Source organism: Trachurus trachurus (assembly GCF_905171665.1).
Source record: "Trachurus trachurus genome assembly, chromosome: 18".
In the NCBI taxonomy this organism is placed as follows: domain Eukaryota; kingdom Metazoa; phylum Chordata; class Actinopteri; order Carangiformes; family Carangidae; genus Trachurus; species Trachurus trachurus.
Genome location: NC_139909.1, coordinates 2,505,464 through 2,524,365, shown reverse-complemented (window position 1 = coordinate 2,524,365; position 18,902 = coordinate 2,505,464). Strand labels below are relative to the sequence as shown.

General features: G+C 44.0%; 2 protein-coding genes across 2 annotated transcripts in view; both read right to left on the bottom strand.

Annotated features, from left to right (window-relative positions):
* Nucleotides 1-12,367, bottom strand: part of corin (corin, serine peptidase) — a 33,623-nt gene extending 21,256 nt beyond the window's left edge. The window contains exons 1-7 of the mRNA XM_083992613.1: nucleotides 12,306-12,367; nucleotides 8,929-9,070; nucleotides 5,726-6,094; nucleotides 2,817-2,928; nucleotides 2,619-2,720; nucleotides 1,402-1,691; nucleotides 1,058-1,171 (exon numbers count right to left, since the gene is read on the bottom strand). Of these exons, the coding sequence (XP_083848739.1) occupies nucleotides 1,058-1,171; nucleotides 1,402-1,691; nucleotides 2,619-2,720; nucleotides 2,817-2,928; nucleotides 5,726-6,094; nucleotides 8,929-9,070; nucleotides 12,306-12,353 (1,177 nt within the window). The 5' untranslated portion in view covers nucleotides 12,354-12,367. The remainder of the gene's footprint in view (nucleotides 1-1,057; nucleotides 1,172-1,401; nucleotides 1,692-2,618; nucleotides 2,721-2,816; nucleotides 2,929-5,725; nucleotides 6,095-8,928; nucleotides 9,071-12,305) is intronic.
* Nucleotides 12,368-14,928: 2,561 nt separating this feature from the next.
* The window catches only part of nfxl1 (nuclear transcription factor, X-box binding-like 1), a 29,485-nt gene continuing 25,511 nt past the window's right edge, over nucleotides 14,929-18,902 (bottom strand). The window contains exons 19-24 of the mRNA XM_083992368.1: nucleotides 18,149-18,303; nucleotides 17,878-17,947; nucleotides 16,955-17,059; nucleotides 16,773-16,853; nucleotides 16,577-16,630; nucleotides 14,929-15,497 (exon numbers count right to left, since the gene is read on the bottom strand). Of these exons, the coding sequence (XP_083848494.1) occupies nucleotides 15,300-15,497; nucleotides 16,577-16,630; nucleotides 16,773-16,853; nucleotides 16,955-17,059; nucleotides 17,878-17,947; nucleotides 18,149-18,303 (663 nt within the window). The 3' untranslated portion in view covers nucleotides 14,929-15,299. The remainder of the gene's footprint in view (nucleotides 15,498-16,576; nucleotides 16,631-16,772; nucleotides 16,854-16,954; nucleotides 17,060-17,877; nucleotides 17,948-18,148; nucleotides 18,304-18,902) is intronic.

Below are 18,902 nucleotides of genomic sequence, written 5' to 3'. Positions count from 1 at the left end.
AAGAGTGAAAGATAGAAAGAAAGAAAGATGGAGGAAGGGAAGAGATTGGCTCAAGGAAGGAAGGAGAAGGAAGGATGGAGGAAAAGAATGTATAGAGGAAGGAAAGAAAGAGATAAAGTAAGAAAGAGTGAAAGACGGAGGAAGGAAGGAAAGAAAGAGTGAAAGAAAGAAAGATGGAGGAAGGGAACAGATTGAGTTAAGGAATGAAGAAGGAAGATGGAGGAAAAGAAGGGAGGGAGGAAAGAAAGAGTGAAAAACTGAAAGAAAGAAAGAAAGAAAGAAAGAAAGAAAGAAAGAAAGAAAGAAAGATGGAGGAAGGGAAGAGACTGGGTCAAGGAAGAAGAAGGAAGACGGAGTAAAAGAAGGGAAGAAAGAAAGAAAGAAAGAAAGAAAGAAAGAAAGATGGAGGAAGGGAACAAATTGGGTCAAAGAAGGAAGAAGAAGGAAGACGGAGGAAAAGAAGGGAGGGAGGAAGGAAAGAAAGAAAGAAAGAAAGAAAGAAAGAAAGAAAGAAAGAAAGAAAGAAAGAAAGATGGAGGAAGGGAAGAGATTGTGTCAAGGAAGGAAGAAGAAGGAAGACGGAGTAAAAGAAGGGAAGAAACAAGGAAAGAAAGACAGAAAGAAAGAAAGATGGAGGAAGGGAACAGATTGAGTTAAGGAATGAAGAAGAAGGAAGACGGAGGAAAAGAAGGGAGGGAGGAAAGAAAGAGTGAAAAACTGAAAGAAAGAAAGAAAGAAAGACAAAGTCAACAAAGACTAAAAATTCTCTCTCTCTCTCAGCCTATAGTTTCTCGTCGCCGTGACGACCACCCATGTCATTCTTTGACCCCGCCGTCGTCCAATCAGTCACCTGCGCTCACGTCACCGCGGCAACGAGCTCAAAAACTCTCCCTTTGCTATTTACACACCACCACAAAACAATACAGCGTGTGTGTGTGTTAATGTGTGTGTGTGTGTGTGTGTGTGTGTGTGTTAGTGCGTGTGTGTGTGTGTTAGAGTGTGTTAATGTGTGTGTGTGTGTGTGTGTGTGTGTGTGTGTTAGAGTGTGTGCGCGCACCGCAGTGTGTCTCGTCGCTCCAGTCGTCACAGTCGTTGTATCCGTTACACACCAGCTTCTGGGGGACGCAGATCCCCGTCGCACACAGGAAGTGGTCCTGGCCGCCGCACACAGCTGCCGACCAATCAGAGAGCAGGGAGGGGCGTGATGTCACAGCTCTGAGTGCTCTGGATGCTTATGTATGTTTTTTTAATTATTTATTTATCACTTTTCATTTATTTAATTTTTCCACAAAGCCTTTAAATCCTCTTATTGTTCAATTCAATGTTATTTGTTTGTCATTGATGATGAATTTCAATAAAGATTGAATAAAAAAAAGGAAAAAAAAGTATGTGTTCACTTACATGGTTTCCCTTTGATCTGTCGCGGCGTGTAACAGGCGGTAGGGGCGGGGCCTGATGCTGTTGTTGCCACGGGCGACAGTGAAGGTGATGGTGATGGAGATGATGATGGTGATGGAGATGGAGATGATGATAGCGTGGATGTTGTTGCCGTGGCGGCAGCGGCGGTGCTGGCGTTGCTGAACTGGGAGCAGCGCAGGAAGTCTGGCCAGGAGGCGTTGAACATCTGGAGCACGGGCTCACAGCCTTCCCTCGCCGCCTCGCAGAACGAGGCGCACGGCAACACCACACGCCTAGGGGGTAGGAGAGGGGAGTAGAGGGTAATAGAGTATAATAGAGTGTAGCAGTAGAGTGTAATAGAGTATAATAGGACGAATCGCCTTGTTGTTTACATTCTACTTCCGGGTAGAAAACCAGCATGAGAACAATAGTGACGGACGAGAGTTTCACTATTTATATCTACTTTTTCATGTTACTATATCACTGTTTAGACTAATCTGATGTTTGTAAAGTTTATAAAACCAATGATTGGACAAACATTACTATTTATGTGTGCACGTTTTTGTAATTAGTCATGGTTATCATAGATTAGCTGGGCTAACGGTTAGCTACCTGTTTAACTTTAATAACTCAGTGACTCAATAAACGCTCCATGAACAAATATTTTCTCCAGCGGATATCTGAGTTCCAACATGACTGAGCTAACTGGAGTAGTTTCATGTCGTGTCCGACAACGGGAGGGTTTTAACAGCTGACGTCCTGGTGTTAGCTTAGCTACCGTCGTTAGCTTAGCTACCGTTAGCTGTCCCTGTCAGCTGAGCCACTGATGCTTTCTAGACACCGTGATTCCCCCAAACTGAATAAATACAACACATAGCAACACAAAACACACACAGAAATAGTAATGTTTCTTCAATCATTTCAGATTTGTCTAAACAGTGATATGGCGTGAAAAATATGATATATAGCTAAACTCTCGTTCGTACTATTGATCTCATTCAAATTACGTGCTGGTTTTCTACCCGGAAGTAGAATGTAAACAACAAGGAGATTCGGTCTATAAAGTGTAGCAATAGAGTGTAATAAAGTGCAATAGACGCACACGGCAGCACCACACGGTAACATAACAACCGTCTCCATAACCAGAGGTCAGAGGTCACAGAGAGGTGAGTAAGCATGTGTGTGTGTGTCGTGTGTCGACGTTGTCGTCATGGCGTTACCTGTTGCTGTTGCCGTCGGCGATGCACTCGGGCAGCGCCAGCGAGCAGCCGAACAGCATGATGTGTCTGTAGCAGGAGAGTCTGCTGAGGTAGCTGAAGAACCTGCAACACACACACACACACACAGCTCAGTCCACAGGTCCAGGTGTGTGTGTGTGTGTGTGTGTGTGTGTGTGTGTGTTTGGATGCGGCGGTTACCTTAGCAACATGTCCACCTCCGAGCTCTTCACCACGGCGACGGAGGACGACAGCCACGTCTGGTTGTACGGCAACATGTTGCACTGAGGCTCCACGACCGGCTGACAGCTGCCTGCAGGGACACGCCATCGCCCGCCATTACGTTACCATGACAACAACAACAACAATAACAACTAGTGGAGGGGGCGGAGCTACAGCGCACATGCACCTGTACGTCACCACCGCAGGTTTGATTCCCCGTTAAACTGAAGGAGACTCATCACACAGACACACATACGCATCTTCATCGGACAGATCAAAGTCAGAGGCGCGTGTGTGTGTGTGTGTGTCTGTGTGTGTGCGTGCGTGTCCTCTGTGAGCGTCGTCCAATCAGACGACAGGACAGACGGAGCTCATTAGCATTCACCTCAGAGAGAGAGAGAGGGAGAGAGACACTGAAGGACAGCGGCAGGACAGACACCGAGACGAGGGGAATGTTAAAATAGAAACTGAATGAACGATTTATCATCACACACACACACACACACACACGCACACACACACACACACACACACACACACACACGCACACACACACACACACACACACACACACACACACACACACACACACACACTCTGGTATCTCTTAATCAGATTTCAGTGTTGGACAGAGAAGGACTCGACCATTACAGAGACAGACAGACAGACAGACAGACAGAGAGGATTCTGGGAGTTGTAGTCTTTAACCCATGTGTCTGCAGCGTTGTTTCCACTAACTATATAGTGTGTTCGCCATTTTGTAGTGTTGTTCGAATTCTCCGTGATTAATTTCACTTTGTAGTGGACGACAAAACACCCACAATGCACTGCAAAATTGAGTGAACAAGCGATGTAGCCTACACTACTTTCTACTCCCGTATGCAGTAGTCGAGTTGTAAAAAACATTCAGGGGGGATGGTCAATTTTTTTCACCTTAAAAAAAACGGGGGGGGGGGGGGGGTAATTCATGTAAATTCGATATCAAAACAAAACACTGAAAATAAGACTTCTTAATCCTCTCAAATCAAATCAAGCCAAGTTTATTTGAATTTTTTTATTTGTGCCCTCAGATTTTATTATTTCTTTTATTCAACTCTCTAATGATGAAATAATTAGGGCTGTCAATCTATTAAAATATTTTATCCCAATTAATCTCATGAATGTCATAGCCTACTTAACTCGCGATTAATCGCTAATTAATCACACATTTTTATCTATTATAGCCTAAATGTCCCTTGAATTATCATTTTAATACTTTTATCAACATGGAAAAGTGGATAGGCTTGATTTGTGCAAATGTTTTTTAATGAAATCAACTATCAATAGATAAAAAGAAATTGACGCCGTTAAAATTGATTTGACAGCCTATAATTACAAGTTATATGTCCAACATTTAATGTAAAAAGGGAAGGGATGGAGAGGGGGGATGGCATTTTTTCAGGGGGGATGATTTTGATCGCTTTTATTTCAGGGGGGATGCCATCCCCCCTCATCCCCCCTCAACTCGACTACTGCCCGTATGTATCCCACAATGCAATGTGGCCGTGTTTTCCCAGAGAAGACGAGCAAGCTAATTAGCATGTTAGCTAGGATTTCTTTCGGCTATTTACCAATTAACTCCTCGGACGTATATTTGCCTTCGGTCCGTTTGCCTGAGCAGCAGGAGTTGGGCAGCAGCATCCCAACAATAACCGGCAGCATTAAATCAATCTAATAAAGAAACTGTAGTAGAATATTTAAGCAATATATCACGACAGGCCGTGGTATATGATGTATTGCTTTTATAAAACGGTTACCAATAATGGCAATATGATAGAGGGATACGCAATCAATTTCATGTAGTTTTATTTATTTATTTATTTATTTATGTAGTTCAGAAATAAATATTATCCAATAAAAACCTGTTCCCAGCTGTCCAGACGTTAGCTCCAAGTAGCTCTGCATCTGGTCTTTTCCTCTGTCACTGCTCAGTCCCCTCTACCATTGTTAACCCTCCCCGGAGGTGAAAGTTCACCTTAAACATGTCAATTCAACTACTTTTGTCCATTTTTTAACATCGTAAAAACATCAACTGTCTTTTGCTACGGACTACAATAGTCCGTTGTCATGGATACATGACAACAACTTCCATTCATACCAGTCATACGTGCCTGAGGCGGAGTGATAGCCTACGCTGTGATGAGGTTTTAGAATAGTAGCCGTGGTATATGCTCATTATACCACGGTTAACAGCCAATCAGATTGCCGGATTTCACCTTTCTGTTTTATAGACCAGAGCAGCTTTTTTATGCAAATGAGAATGACCGATGCATTCTGGGTAATTTAGGGGCAGCTACCAGCATCCCTCCATTGAAAAGTTCAGCCTAACTGGCTTGACAAACTAACTAACAAAAAAGTTGGCTATAAACAGATTATTAACAGACAACACTTAGCCAAAACCTACCCGGTGATTCGACCAAATACGTGTAGATGTCTGGATAAGACATTTCTGGCCACTGTGTGGAGTCATTGATCACTGTGGGAGGCTAAAGGAGCATACCGCTAGATTCATTAATTGTAATTTTTCAAGATAGCGTGAACGGTGGGTTTCAAAGAGGGTGTCAAAATAATTATGAGACATAGTGCTACAAAAGAAACAAAAAATAAAACATTCAGATTAATTGTTAGTTAGTCTACGCTCCATCAGAACACAAAAAGCCACTGAGTGCAATGTAAAAATGCCGGTAGCTGCCCCTAAATTACCCAGAATGCATCAGTCATTCTCATTTGCATAAAAAAGCTGCTCTGTTTTATAAGTAGTAAATAGGAGCTAACGAGCTAAGCTAATAGCCACAGCTCGCGGTCGGGACACACGACAGGAGTCGACCAAACCAAACTTCCAATAATACCTGCGTCTGGTGCTGAGGTGGTGCTCATCATCCAGGTGGTGCTCAGTGATGTCAGAGACGTCGTCAGCCAATCAGGAGGCGTCGTGTAGGAGGAGGGCTGCTGGGTGGGCGTGGCCTGAGAGGAGGAAGTCGCCGTTGGCGTCGGAGTGCCGGCGGCCGCGGTGGCTGTTGCCGCGGCGCCGGGTGTGCTCTCGCTGAGGCGCGTGACGTCGTCATCGCCGCTGTCGTCGCTCTGCAGCGAAGACGAGACGCTCTCCGCCTCCAAGGGAGTGGGGTTTGTGCTGTTGGCGTAGTAACCGAGGTCGCCGTCGGCAACGGGCTCGGCCGTCGGCAGAGGACTGGAGTCCAGGAGGCCGCTGCCGAATATACCTGAAGAAGAAGAAAACACACAGGTGACGACACACGACCCCCAAACTGTCAACGTAGGCGTGAAATACAGGAATAAAACTATGTAAATAATATCATCATATTGACAACTGTACTGTCAGATATTGTCCCCCCTAAAGGACGCTCCCACATGATTGAGTTTTACACCTCTGACTTGTATCATCAGAACAGACATGAGCTGTGATTTTCAGCCTTGCTACATTCAGCCTAAAACCCTTTACATCAGTGGGGGGACAACACCTGACAGCTGTGATTATCACTGTCCGGTATCGTCCCCCCACTATTAAAGCAGAAGTAAAGCGATCCGGTCGTTTTGGCTAATGCTGCGTTCCAGGCAGGCTTTTGAAACCGTAAATTACAGCTTCAAGTCACGACTTACGACTTTGTAGCGTTCCAGGCAACCCACTCGTGTTTCTCCGACCTGTTTTACCGGTGAAAGTCACTATAACGGCCACTCGTAACTTTCAACCCGTGAACTCGTACCAGATCGAACTGGTACGACTTCACAGGTCGGAAAAACACGAGTTACGAGTTGTCTTGAACGCACCATAACGTCTTGTCAGCAGATGGAGTTAGCAGCCCCCGCCCTCGTCATGGATCTATTGGTCCTCGTCCCTACGTCACCACATTCAGGCGCATCCCTTGGCTGCACACACAGAGAGGACCGTCCCTTTATGCCGTTCTCTCTCCTCATTGGATAAAACTTGTAGGATACGAGAAAAGCTTTCTCCTCGGCTCAGAGCAGAGCAGAGTGACTGACAGACCCGTGTTTCGGTCCAAACACTCTATGTAAGTGATTGCTGTCGGAAGATATACCTATTTAAGACTTATATTAACACAAAAATATCGCTTACTTCTGCTTTAAATATGAAAGGAGGCTGAAAATCACAGCACACTGTTCTCTCTTTTCTGTCCTGAAATGTGTGTTTATCTTCTATAAAACACCTTCTACATCTCAGAGGTGATGTTTTTTTTTGCATTTTTTCTAGAAAAAACAACATTTCCAAAAATTCACGCTATTGACCCTAATTTAAACGTGCATTGACAAAAAAAAGTAACATTCTTCAGTCTCAGAACAGATATCTGTGTATTTCTGGTGTTTGCTTCAAAATTTTGTCCAATGGGGGTCCGTGGTCTAATTTGTGTCAATTTAGGGGGGCGGAGTCAGAACATCAGCCAATAAGAGTTAAGATGTGTGTGCGTGTGTGTGTGTGTGTGTGTGTGTGTGTGTGTGTGTGTGTGTGTGTGTGTGTGTGTGTGTGTGTGTGTGTGTGTGTAACGGGACGTACGTAGTGTTAAAGGCATGTGCGCTACATCAGCTACTGTATCACACTGTGAACCTCTATGAATAGTGTCAGAGTGATCTAGTTACCATGGTGAAGCAAAGACTGATCTATTTACATTTCATCTGCCACTCACACACACACACACACTCACACACACACACACACATTCAGCGCCCCTTCACAATAAAAGCCCCAGACCAGAGCTCAGCCATCTTTAATGTCTCTTTCATGCCAATCACTGATAATTTAAGGTCAATACATGTATTGATCGGCTCCTGTAGCTGTGACTTATACAGGAGCTCAGTGGGAGAGGAGGAGGAGGAGGAGGAAGGGGGAGGGGACGGAGACAAAGAGACATTAGGTGTTTAATGGAGGGAACACACACACACACACAGATTTATGAGTGTCAGTGTGTGTGTAATGAGTCGAGGAAAATAAAACAGAAAAACAGCTGCGGAGGAAGAAAAGATGAAAGAGAAGAAAAGAAGACGACAAAGAAGAGGCGCTCAGTGTGAAAAAGCCATTTACTGAAGAAAGGAAGAAAGGAAGAGGAGGAGGAGGAGGAAGAAGAGGGGAAACAGATGAGAGGCAAGGAGGAGGAAAAGATGGGGGAAGAACAAGAAGAACAGGAGATGAAGAGGACGAAGAGAGAGAAGGTGAAAGAGGAAGAAGTGAAGAAATATGAAGAAAAGTAGAAGAGAAGAAAGGAAAGAGAAACCAGACGGATGAAGAGAGGAAGAGATGGAGGAGGAGGAGGAGGTGAAGGGTGGGAGTAAAGAAGGAAGAGGAAGGGAGAGGAAAACAGTGATAAAAGAGGAGGAGGAGGAAGATAGAGGAGAGAGTGAGAAAAGAGGAGGAGGAGGAAAGAGTGAGAAAAGAAGAGGAAGAGGAGAAGAGAGGATAGAATGAAAAAAGAGTAGGAGAGAGTGAAGAGGAGGAGGAAGAGAGAGTGATAAAAGAGGAGGAGGAGGAGGAGGAGGAAAGAGTGAGAAAAGAAGAGGAAGAGGAGAAGAGAGGATAGAGTGATAAAAGAGGTGGAGAGAGTGAAGAGGAGGAGGAAGAGAGAGTGATAAAAGAAGAGGAAGAGGAGAAGAGAGGATAGAGTGATAAAAGAGGTGGAGAGAGTGAAGAGGAGGAGGAAGAGAGAGTGATAAAAGAGGAGGAGGAGGAGAAGGAGGAGGAGGAGTTGTTTTACTACCTGAGTGTAAATATCTTAAATTCTTCAGAGTGTTTCTGTGTCTGTGATTGGCTGAGGGGCTGGACGCTGTCATGACGACCAGAGGAAGCACACACACACACACACACACACACACACACACACACACACACACACACACACACACACACACACACACACACACTAATGTGAATTAATGAGAGAAAATGACTGAATGTGTCACCTCCTCCTCCTACACCTCCTGCCTGTGTGTGTGTGTGTGTGTGTGTGTGTGTGTGTGTGTGTGTGTGTGTGTGTGTGTGTGTGTGTGTATAAGTGTGCGTCCCTGTGTGTGTGTGTGTGTGTGTGTGTACCTGTGAGCAGCAGCAGCAGTCCAGCCAACAGACTCACTGTGGGCACCAGGATGTAGAGGAGAAGTCTCAGCTGATTGGTCGACGCCAGTTTGTGAGGACACGCCTCCACGCCGCCGCCCGTCATCCCGTCAGGTGCTCGGACCTGGAGGAGGAGGAGGAGGGGGAGGGAGGAGGAGGAAGAGGAGGGAGAGGAGGAGGAGGAAGAGGAAGAAGAGGAGGAGGAGGAGGAAGAGGAGGAGGAAGAAGAGGAGGGAGGAGGAGGAGGAGGAGGAGGAGGAGGAGGAAGAGGAAGAGGAGGAGGAAGAGGAAGGAGCAGGGGGAGGAGGAGAGCGTTCACTCAGGAGGCCACGCCCCCTCACTCAGGAGGCCACGCCCCCTCACTCAGGAGGCCACGCCCCCTCATACAATGCCCATATCGCACCCACAAAACACTTGATTGGCTTCCCCCCAACGCGAGAATGCACTCTCACTGGTGACAGTTCATCTTTAAAGGTGTAGGCTACAGAAAAGAGATTGAATTTGAGCCTCTGGGTCATAAGAGTAGTGTAATAACTCATCTATCAGACGATGTAGGCCAAACTTTGTGCAAAATTCTATTTTTGAGTAAATCCGGGGTGAAAGTGGATGCCCCCTCATACAAGAGGACATGCCCCCTCATACAGGAGTATGAGGATATGCCCCTTCATACAGGAGGATATGCCCCCTCATACAGGAGTATGAGGACATGCCCCCTCATACAGGAGGATATGCCCCCTCATACAGGAGTTTGAGGATATGCCCCTTCATACAGGAGGACATGCCCCCTCATACAGGAGGATATACCCCCTCATACAAGAGGATATGCCCCCTCATACAGGAGGATATGCCCCCTCATACAGGAGGCCATGCCCCCTCATATACTCCTGTGTGAGGATATGCCCGCCCTTTTACTCCTGTATGAGGATATGCCCGCTCATATACTCCTGTGTGAGGATATGGCCACTCTTTCACTCCTTTGTGAGGATATGGCCACTCTTTCACTCCTGTGTGAGGATATGCCCGCTCTTTCACTCCTGTGTGAGGATATGCCCGCCCTTTCACTCCTGTGTGAGGATATGCCCGCCCTTTCACTCCTGTGTGAGGATTTGCCCCCTCATACAGGAGGATATGCCCCCTCATACAGAGGGTTATTTTTACTGGGGGTGTGTATGTGTGTGTGTGTGTGTGTCAGAGTTTCCGTTGGACACGTCAAAGTTATTTTTGAAGTGATGTGACGGCGAGCCGACACTCGACACCGCCCTGCTCTATATACCGCTGCTCGCTCTACCACCCTCTCTCTCTCTTTTTCTCTCTTTCTCTCTCTCTCTGCTGTTCAATACACTTGATCGGTTGATTGATTGATTTCACAGCCTTTAAACGTGACTGATCGATCAGCCCTGAGCATCAATATCACCAATAATCACTAATCAATTAATTCACATTCCACCACTTCCTTTCCTTTTTATTGATTAATACAGAACCTAATCGATCACTGACATAATCAATATCTTATTCACTTTTAGACTTTTATTTTGAAGGCCTGAGTGACATTTTATTTTTTAATCTGACTTTCATTATGATAGTTAATCAATTAATTAATCCACATTCTACCACTTCCTCCTCTTTATTGATTATTGATTCTTCTCTTTATTGATTAGTCCAATAGAGAACTCAATCAGGACATTTATTGATCATTCAAATAATCAACATTTTATTGTTTTATTCCTGTTTCTGTTCACGTTTGTAAACAACAGCCATCCAGACTTTTATTTTGAAGGCCAGAGTGACGTTTTATTTCTAATCTGACTTTTGTTCTGATTATTGAATATTGACATTGATTATTGATATGAGAAAATAATCAATGAGTCACGGATGATGTGACTCAAACTGGAATAACGACTATTCGGCTGTAAAAAAAAAAAAAAAAAAAAAAAGATCAATCAAATTACAAATCTCCTTGAGTCATAAAAGATCAAATAAATAAAATAACAGCTGATGAAGACACTGATTTATCTGTTATTGATTATACAAATTGATTATTGATTTGAATTTGAATCTATCATCAGAGCATCTTCACTGACTGACTGATTATGTTTCTATTGATAATAGGTGACCACGTACATCAATCAATCAATCAATAAACCAGACAACTGTTAAAAATCAATAACATTAAAATCATATTTGTTTCAGCGTTTTTTTCTTTCTTAATTTAAATAAAAATCAGTTTAATTAACAAAGTGAAAACATTGAGTTCATGTTGGAGACGATCAATTAATATTGAATTACTGTCACGCAAACTTATTGATGAGTCGATTCAGTTCATGATAATAACGATCGACACTGAGACGACAACTACATACATCTACAGAGGACAGAGACTCACAGTAGAGACGGATAGAGACACAGTGGAGACAGAGGAGGACAGACACTCAAGAGTAGAGACTAATAGAGGCAACGGTGATTCAGTAAAGACAGTAGAAACAGAAGACAGAGACAGTAGAGACAAATACAGACAGAGGACAGACAGAAGAGTAGAGACTAATAGAGCCAACAGTGATTCAGTAAAGACAGTTGTTTGTTGTTTGTTTGTTTGTTTGTTTTTTTCCTCTGGTTTAGTTTAGTTTGTTCATTAGCTTGTTTGTTTGTTAGTTGTTGTTTTATGTTTTATATGGTAAAAATGCTGGGTAGCTTAATTTGGTATGTAGGACAGGCATTAATATAAGCATCATGCTTCTGCCTGTGCCTTTTCAGTCACTATTTTGTCGATAATGTTTTTGTGTCGATAATGTTATTGTGTGATGCGACTGAATAAAGAATTTCAATCAAATCAAAACAGTAGAAACAGAAGACAGAGACAGTAGAGACAAATAGAGGCAACGGTGATTCAGTAAAGACACACTTAGAAACAGAAGACAGAGGACAGAGACAGTAGAGACACAGTAGAGACAAATAGAGACAGAGGACAGAGACACAGTAGAGGACAGACACTCAGAGTAGAGACTAATAGAGGCAACGGTGATTCAGTAAAGACACAGTAGAGACAGAAGACAGAGGACAGAGACAGATAGAGACACAGTAGAGACAGAGGAGAGTAGAGTAGAGACTAATAGAGGTAACGGTGATTCAGTAAAGACACAGTAGAGACAGAAGACAGAGGACAGAGACAGATAGAGACACAGTAGAAACAGTAGAGGCAGCAGACAGAGACACAGTGGAGACAGAGGACAGAGACAAGGACAGAAGAAGCAGCAGCAGCAGCAGCAGAGACAGGAGCCCCTGACAGACAAACATCAGTGCACACACACATACACACACTCACACACACATACACACTTACACACACGCGCGCGCTGCCTTACCGTGGCTGTTCCCGCTCCGCTGAAGGTGACACGCGGGCAGGACAACATGACCCGCCGCTGAGCGCGAGACCATCCCTCTGTCTGCTGCCGCGAGCTGCTCCGGTAACTAACCGGAGAACGACACGCTGGCTCCGCCCACTCCCCCTCTCTCTCTCTCACTCCCCCTCTCTCTCTCTCCTTCTCTCTCCCCACGTTCACTGCCACTGTGTGTGTCTACCACCACTCTCTCTCTCTCTCTCACTCACACACACACACACACACTCGCAGAGAGAGAGAGAGCTCAGGTTGTCTGCACGTGATGGGGCCGCAACATGGGATCAAAAACACACACACACACACACACACACACTTAACGGTGAAGTGCATGCCGGGACGTGAGCCTCGTGCCGGGGTCTTAAATCCCAAAACACACTCCTGTTAAATCTCTTTCACACACACACACTCTCACACACACTACAATTTATAGATATAAATTGTAGTGTGTGTGTTTATAAAATTATATGAATATACATATAAATGTACCTCAGTGGGGACGTGCGTGGTCCTACCGCAGAGGGGGGACCTTTTTGATTAATGAGGACCTTTTGATTAATGAGGACTTTTTGATTAATGAGGACCTTTTGATTAATGAGGACTTTTTGATTAATGAGGACTTTTTGACAAGTGAGGATCTTTTGATTAATGGGGACTTTTTGACAAGAGGGGGCCATTTTGATTAATGGGGACTTTTTGACAAGTGAGGATCTTTTGATTAATGGGGACTTTTTGATTAATGAGGACTTTTTGATTAATGAGGACTTTTTGACAAGTGAGGACTTTTTGATTAATGGGGACATTTTGATTAATGAGGACTTTTTGACAAGTGGGGACTTTTTGATTAACTCATTGAGTGCCAACCACGTAATTTCTCGTTTTTCGTTCCCATGCGTTGAGTGCCAAAAACGAGATTTTTCGTTTTTTGCTTTTTTTTAATATTATGAAAATAGACACTTTAATACACATTATATGTAAATTTGGGGACTCTACGACGAGGAGAACTGAAATAGATGACGATAAAAGTCACATGACAGCTCATGATGTGGAAGTTTTTATCATAACTCGGCTTCTGCAAACGGAGTTCTGCATGCAGATGCAGCGCAGCTGCTCCGCAGCTGCTCTGCTCTCACCCGCGCTGCTGCAGCAGCTCGGAGCAGAAACAGGAAGCTCTCAGCCGACAGTCCCGCCCGGTCTTCACCTCGAGCAACACCGTGTCCTCCCCAAAGTCCTCCCGCGGTAAAATCTGATGGTCTCTGGGCCAAAGCAGACCGGCATCACCGACCCGTACCACAGAAGGACCGCGACCACCGGCGGGACCGGTCTTCCCGAGCCGCGGTGGCCGACAGACCCTCACGCTCCGCGGGGAGAAGCTGTGACACGGCACGGTGCGTCTGTGTTATTGTTGTTTAGTGGCGCCCCCCCCCCGCCCCCGCTGGTGGTTTTGTGAATAGAACAACAACTGTTGTATATATTTATCTTATACGAGCCCTTTGATCCAGAAATGCGAGTGTCAGAAGAGCGACAGACACAAACAGCGCACCTTTCATAAAAGACGCTGTATCTCCTTTTCTAGAAAAAAAGGAGGGATTTTGGTGAAACCCAGCCATGTTTAGCTTGACTTTTCTCAGGAACGGAGGCACGTAGAAACAAACGGTTTGTGGTCATTTGAAGCATTAAGTTAAACCTTTCAATTGAGCTACAGTATGTGTTGGTGGCAATAATATAGAATACACTATGGCTCTACATAAAAAGTCAAAAATGGTCTAAATTGCCGGTACACTTGACTAAAACTTTGGAAAGGAGCGCGGCACTCAATGAGTTAATGGGGACATTTTGATTAATGAGGACTTTTTGACAAGTGGGGACATTTTGATTAATGGGGACATTTTGATTAAAGAGGACTTTTTGACAAGTGAGGACTTTTTGATTAATGGGGACTTTTTGACAAGTGGGGACTTTTTGATTAATGAGGACTTTTTGATTAATGGGGACATTTTGATTAATGAGGACTTTTTGACAAGTGGGGACATTTCGACCAATGAGGACTTTTTGACAAGTGGGGACATTTTGATTAATGAGGACTTTTTGACAAATGGGGACATTTACTGTCTCCATTGAAAACAACTATTATAATGATTCTGTTCATAGTTAAAACTTTAATCAACGTCTTTGTGTTCACTTAATAGACCCCTTCACAGCTTGTAAACAGAGTGATGTATTTCGGGGGGGCGGGGCTTAGCTCGAGGCAAAACATCTCAAAGGCGCTAGCTTGTAAACGCTAGTTAGCATGTTTTAACAGACTGTTTTTGCAAGAACGGACGAGGAAAATAAAATAAATACACATCAACTGAAGACATTTAAAGTCATAACTCACCTCTTCCACCAGTGAAAACACATAAACGTTGTTAGATATAAAACATGAAGTGAATGATAAACCAGAGTTTCTGAGTCCATCAGCGTCTCTACAAAATAAAACAAAGAGCCATGGTTCATTTTAAACTGTTGATTTATTTGAATTTTCAAAATAAAAGACAAAGAAAAGTCGAGCTGTGAATCCAGAACATCTCAGTTAAACGAGCCAATCAATATGGAAACAGAATCAGAACACTGTATCAACAACAAATGCTGTAATTGTCTCTAAACAGATGCTGATAATCACTGTGTTATTGATCGGTTCTGAAGCTGTTTCACCTCCTGATTCATAATTTCGGTCACTTCAGTTGTTTCCCGTTTCAAACTTTCTCTGAATAAGATTGACAAATTGATTGACTGATGATGGTAATAATCAAAATCTGGAGCTCTGATCGTCTCGGTACCAAACGTCACTAAACAAACTAAACTAAAATTACTCAAACAGTTTTTTTCTTTTCTTTTTTTATCAAAGCAGGAATTAAGACACGGAAGAAGAAGGCGTGGCCTGGGGGGCGGGGCCAGCACAGACAGAGATGATTGACAGGCTCAGGCCGTGGTCAGGAGGTAGTAGGCGGCGGCCGACAGCAGAGCGCCGGCCAGCGGGACGAGGACGAAGGCGGAGTATCTCCTCCACCAGCGCCCCACCCTCCCCCGCTCGTCCTCCACCTCCTCCTTCCTCCCCCTCTTCCCCCTCCTCTTCCCGCCTCCTCGCTGCTGACGCTTCTCGAACGCCTCCAGCTCCTCCTGAGGGGGGCAGAGTCACGTTAACAGGCCATTAATAAAGGTTAATTCAAAGACCGTTTCCTGCTGTTGGATCAACTGATTAAACCGTATTAATATTCAGTAGTTTAAAGGTCGTTAGTCTCAAGTAGACCTGCAACAATTAATCGACTAATTGAACAATAACAGATTATTAAATGAATCGTCAACTATTTTAATAATCTAATAACCAGTTTGAGTAATTTGTAAAGAAAAAAAGTCCAGATTCTCTTTCCAGCTTCTTAAATGTGAACATTTCTGGTTTCTTTGTTCCTTTACGACAATAAACTGAGTCTCTCTTTGGTTTGTGGACAAAACAAGACATTTGAGGACGTTATCTGGTGGCTTGGGAAACACTAATGAAAATAATCATCAATTGCAGCCCTAATTTATAGTTAATCCAATAGAATTTAAGGATGCAGTTTTACAGATGTGAAAAACAATGACACATCCACAAACATTGACAGGCCTAATTTACACATTTGCATATATTTACATATCATTTCTGTTTTGTTGTTTTCAGATTGATGTGTTGATGATCATTTCATTGATCTGATCCCGAGGTTCTACTGTCTTTACTCTTCATCATCATCATAAAGCTAACATGATAAATAGAGTCCTCCTGAGGGGGCGGAGTCACGTTAATAGGCTGTTAATAAAGGTTCATTCAAAGACCATTTCCTCCTGTTGAATCAACTGATTGGAGCTTCTTAATATTTATTTATTAATTTAAAGGTTGTTAGTCTCAAGTTTGAATAATATTATAATATAATGATAATTTAAAGATTTTTTTTTTTACAACTTTATTTAACACTGTGTCATTATCAATTAAGTGGATGAAAAAATAAATGAATTTTTTATTAAATCTTTTTCTTCAACATATTTATATATATTTACATCAGTTCTGTTTACGAACATTTCATTTATTGGATCCTGAGGTTCTACTTTATTTACTCTTCATCATCATCATCTCACTACATGTGTTCAAACACAACTTTATTGATCTGAAGAAAACAGTTAACAAGTCTGAAACAACCGATAGGATAAATAAAGTTTCTACAAACCTGAAGTTTCTTTTGCTCCTCCTCCTGAGCTGCTTTCTGCTCCGCCTCCTTCAGCTACACACACACAAACACACACACGGTATAGACGGGGTTACAAAAATCACTGTCGCAGCCATTTTGGAAAAATACAGTTCACGTTTCAAGTCAATATTAAAATGTTTGATGCTGTGGAAGGTGATTGTGTGTGTGTGTTCACCTGGCTGACTTTCTTCTGCTGGTCTTTGCAGGCGTCGTCACACTGAACGACACACTGAGCCGCCTGAGAGCACGGGAACTCCTACACACACACACAAAGATCAAACAGAGGGCGATGAAACCACCAGTATTCAATGTATATAGTGTGTGTCTGCGTGTGTGTGTGCGACTGTGTGCTTGTACCTTCTTGATCCTCCGGCAGGGACAGCGCTGCTTCACCTTCTGCTGACATTTCTCCGCACACACACCGGGATGACACACCTGCTTACAGCGATGACCGCAGCTCAACTACACACACACACACAGAGATCAAACAGAGGAAATGATTATTGATTAAACAGACAGAAGAGACGGGGATCGAACCGCCGATCACTGAACCACTGAACCACTGAACCCCGGAGAGAGAATGTGAGAATGTGTTTGTTATTCTACTCTGTGTGTGTGTGTGTGTGTGTGTGTGTGTGTGTGGAGGTTAAGTTACTGCTATTCCTGTGAAAACAGAACTGAACACACACACACGCACACACACACACACACACACACACAGACACACACTTCAAACAAACATTTGTCCGTGTGTGTGAGTGTGTGTGTGTGTCAGTGCCAGTAAGTGACAGAACGAGAAGCTAAATCATTCCCAGGTGAAAGTGAAACACGACCGAGGAGAGAGAAGCTGAGTGTGTGTGTGTGTGTGTGTTGTACTGTGTGTGTGTGTGTGTGTGTGTGTGTGTGAGTGTGTGAGAGACGGACGGTGTCGTGTTACTGCAGCAGTGTCACTCACAGTTATTGATTATTGACCGAGATGGAAGAAAAACAACAGAAGCTACAGAACAAAGGACGAATCGCACACAAATACACACTCAGACTCACACACACACACACACACACACACACACACACACACACACACACACACACACACACACACACAGAGGCAGAGTAATGGAAGCAGTCGACTCCACTTCCAAACTCTGATAAACAAGTTCCATGATGCAATGGGGCCCAACCAGAGGTCTGGAGAGTGTGTGTGTGTGTGTGTGTGTAGTATTGTGTGTATTGTGTGTGTTGTGTAGTATGTGTGTGTGTGTGTGCGTGTGTGCGTGTACCTCTTTAGGACACTGGTTGTTGCAGGAGCCGAGCTGCGTCTTCGTCCGTTCGTCAGCTGATGTCAACTTCCTGTTGAGACACAAACAAAAAACCTTGAAAACCTTCATCTTCATCTTCATCTTCATCTTCATCTTCACACGTGTTTTCAATCAATCGTCTGCTGTTGCCGTGGAAACAGCAGCAGCAGCAGCAGCTCCGCCAGTCGCTAATTGGTCTGAGTTCAATTAGGAAAACCCTCCAGTGTGTTAGTGTGTGTGCGTGTGTACTGACGTGCACTCCACGTAGAGCATGCTGATCTTGCAGTGGCAGCGCTGGCGGATCATCTGGCTGCAGGTGGGGCAGTTGCCGGGGTGACAGGGGCGGGAGCAGGGGTGGGGGCAGCCGGGGGGGCGGGGCTTAGAGCAGCCGTCCTCGCACGCCTCGCACTGCGGACAGGAAGTCAAGAGGACGGACAGACGTTCACTTCCTGTTGACACCGTGATATACAGTATATATATATACAGTAGGGCTGGGACGATACGCTTTTCTCCCGATTCGATTCTTCTACGATTTTTTGGATGGCAATTCGATTTAAATTGCGATACTACGATATAGAGAGCCGAAGCGGAAGCAGGAAGTAACGGCCCCATGGGTCCTCAATTCGAAAAAAGTCCATACAAATGAACGGGAGTCCAAATTTTATTTCGTAATCCGTTTGAATTGTGTCATGATAAAACTCTCTGACATTAACTTGTTTAAAACATCACGTTTCATGCCGAGAAATCAGCAGTTTATTGTAAAACTATTGTAGAATAAAATTCCGAAGAGTCCGTAACCAGAAAGACTACAGGTGGCGCAGGTGACGTCACCAAATGGCGTCCTTTCCCGTGTCAGCTGGTGACGTATTTTTTGTGGGACACCAGATTTGTAGTCCATAGAGCGTCGTCACACAAAATACATTCTTCTGTTGCCGTTTTACGATAAACTGCTGACTTCTCGGCATGAAACGTGATGTTTTAAACAGGTAGAGGTCAGAGAGTTTTAT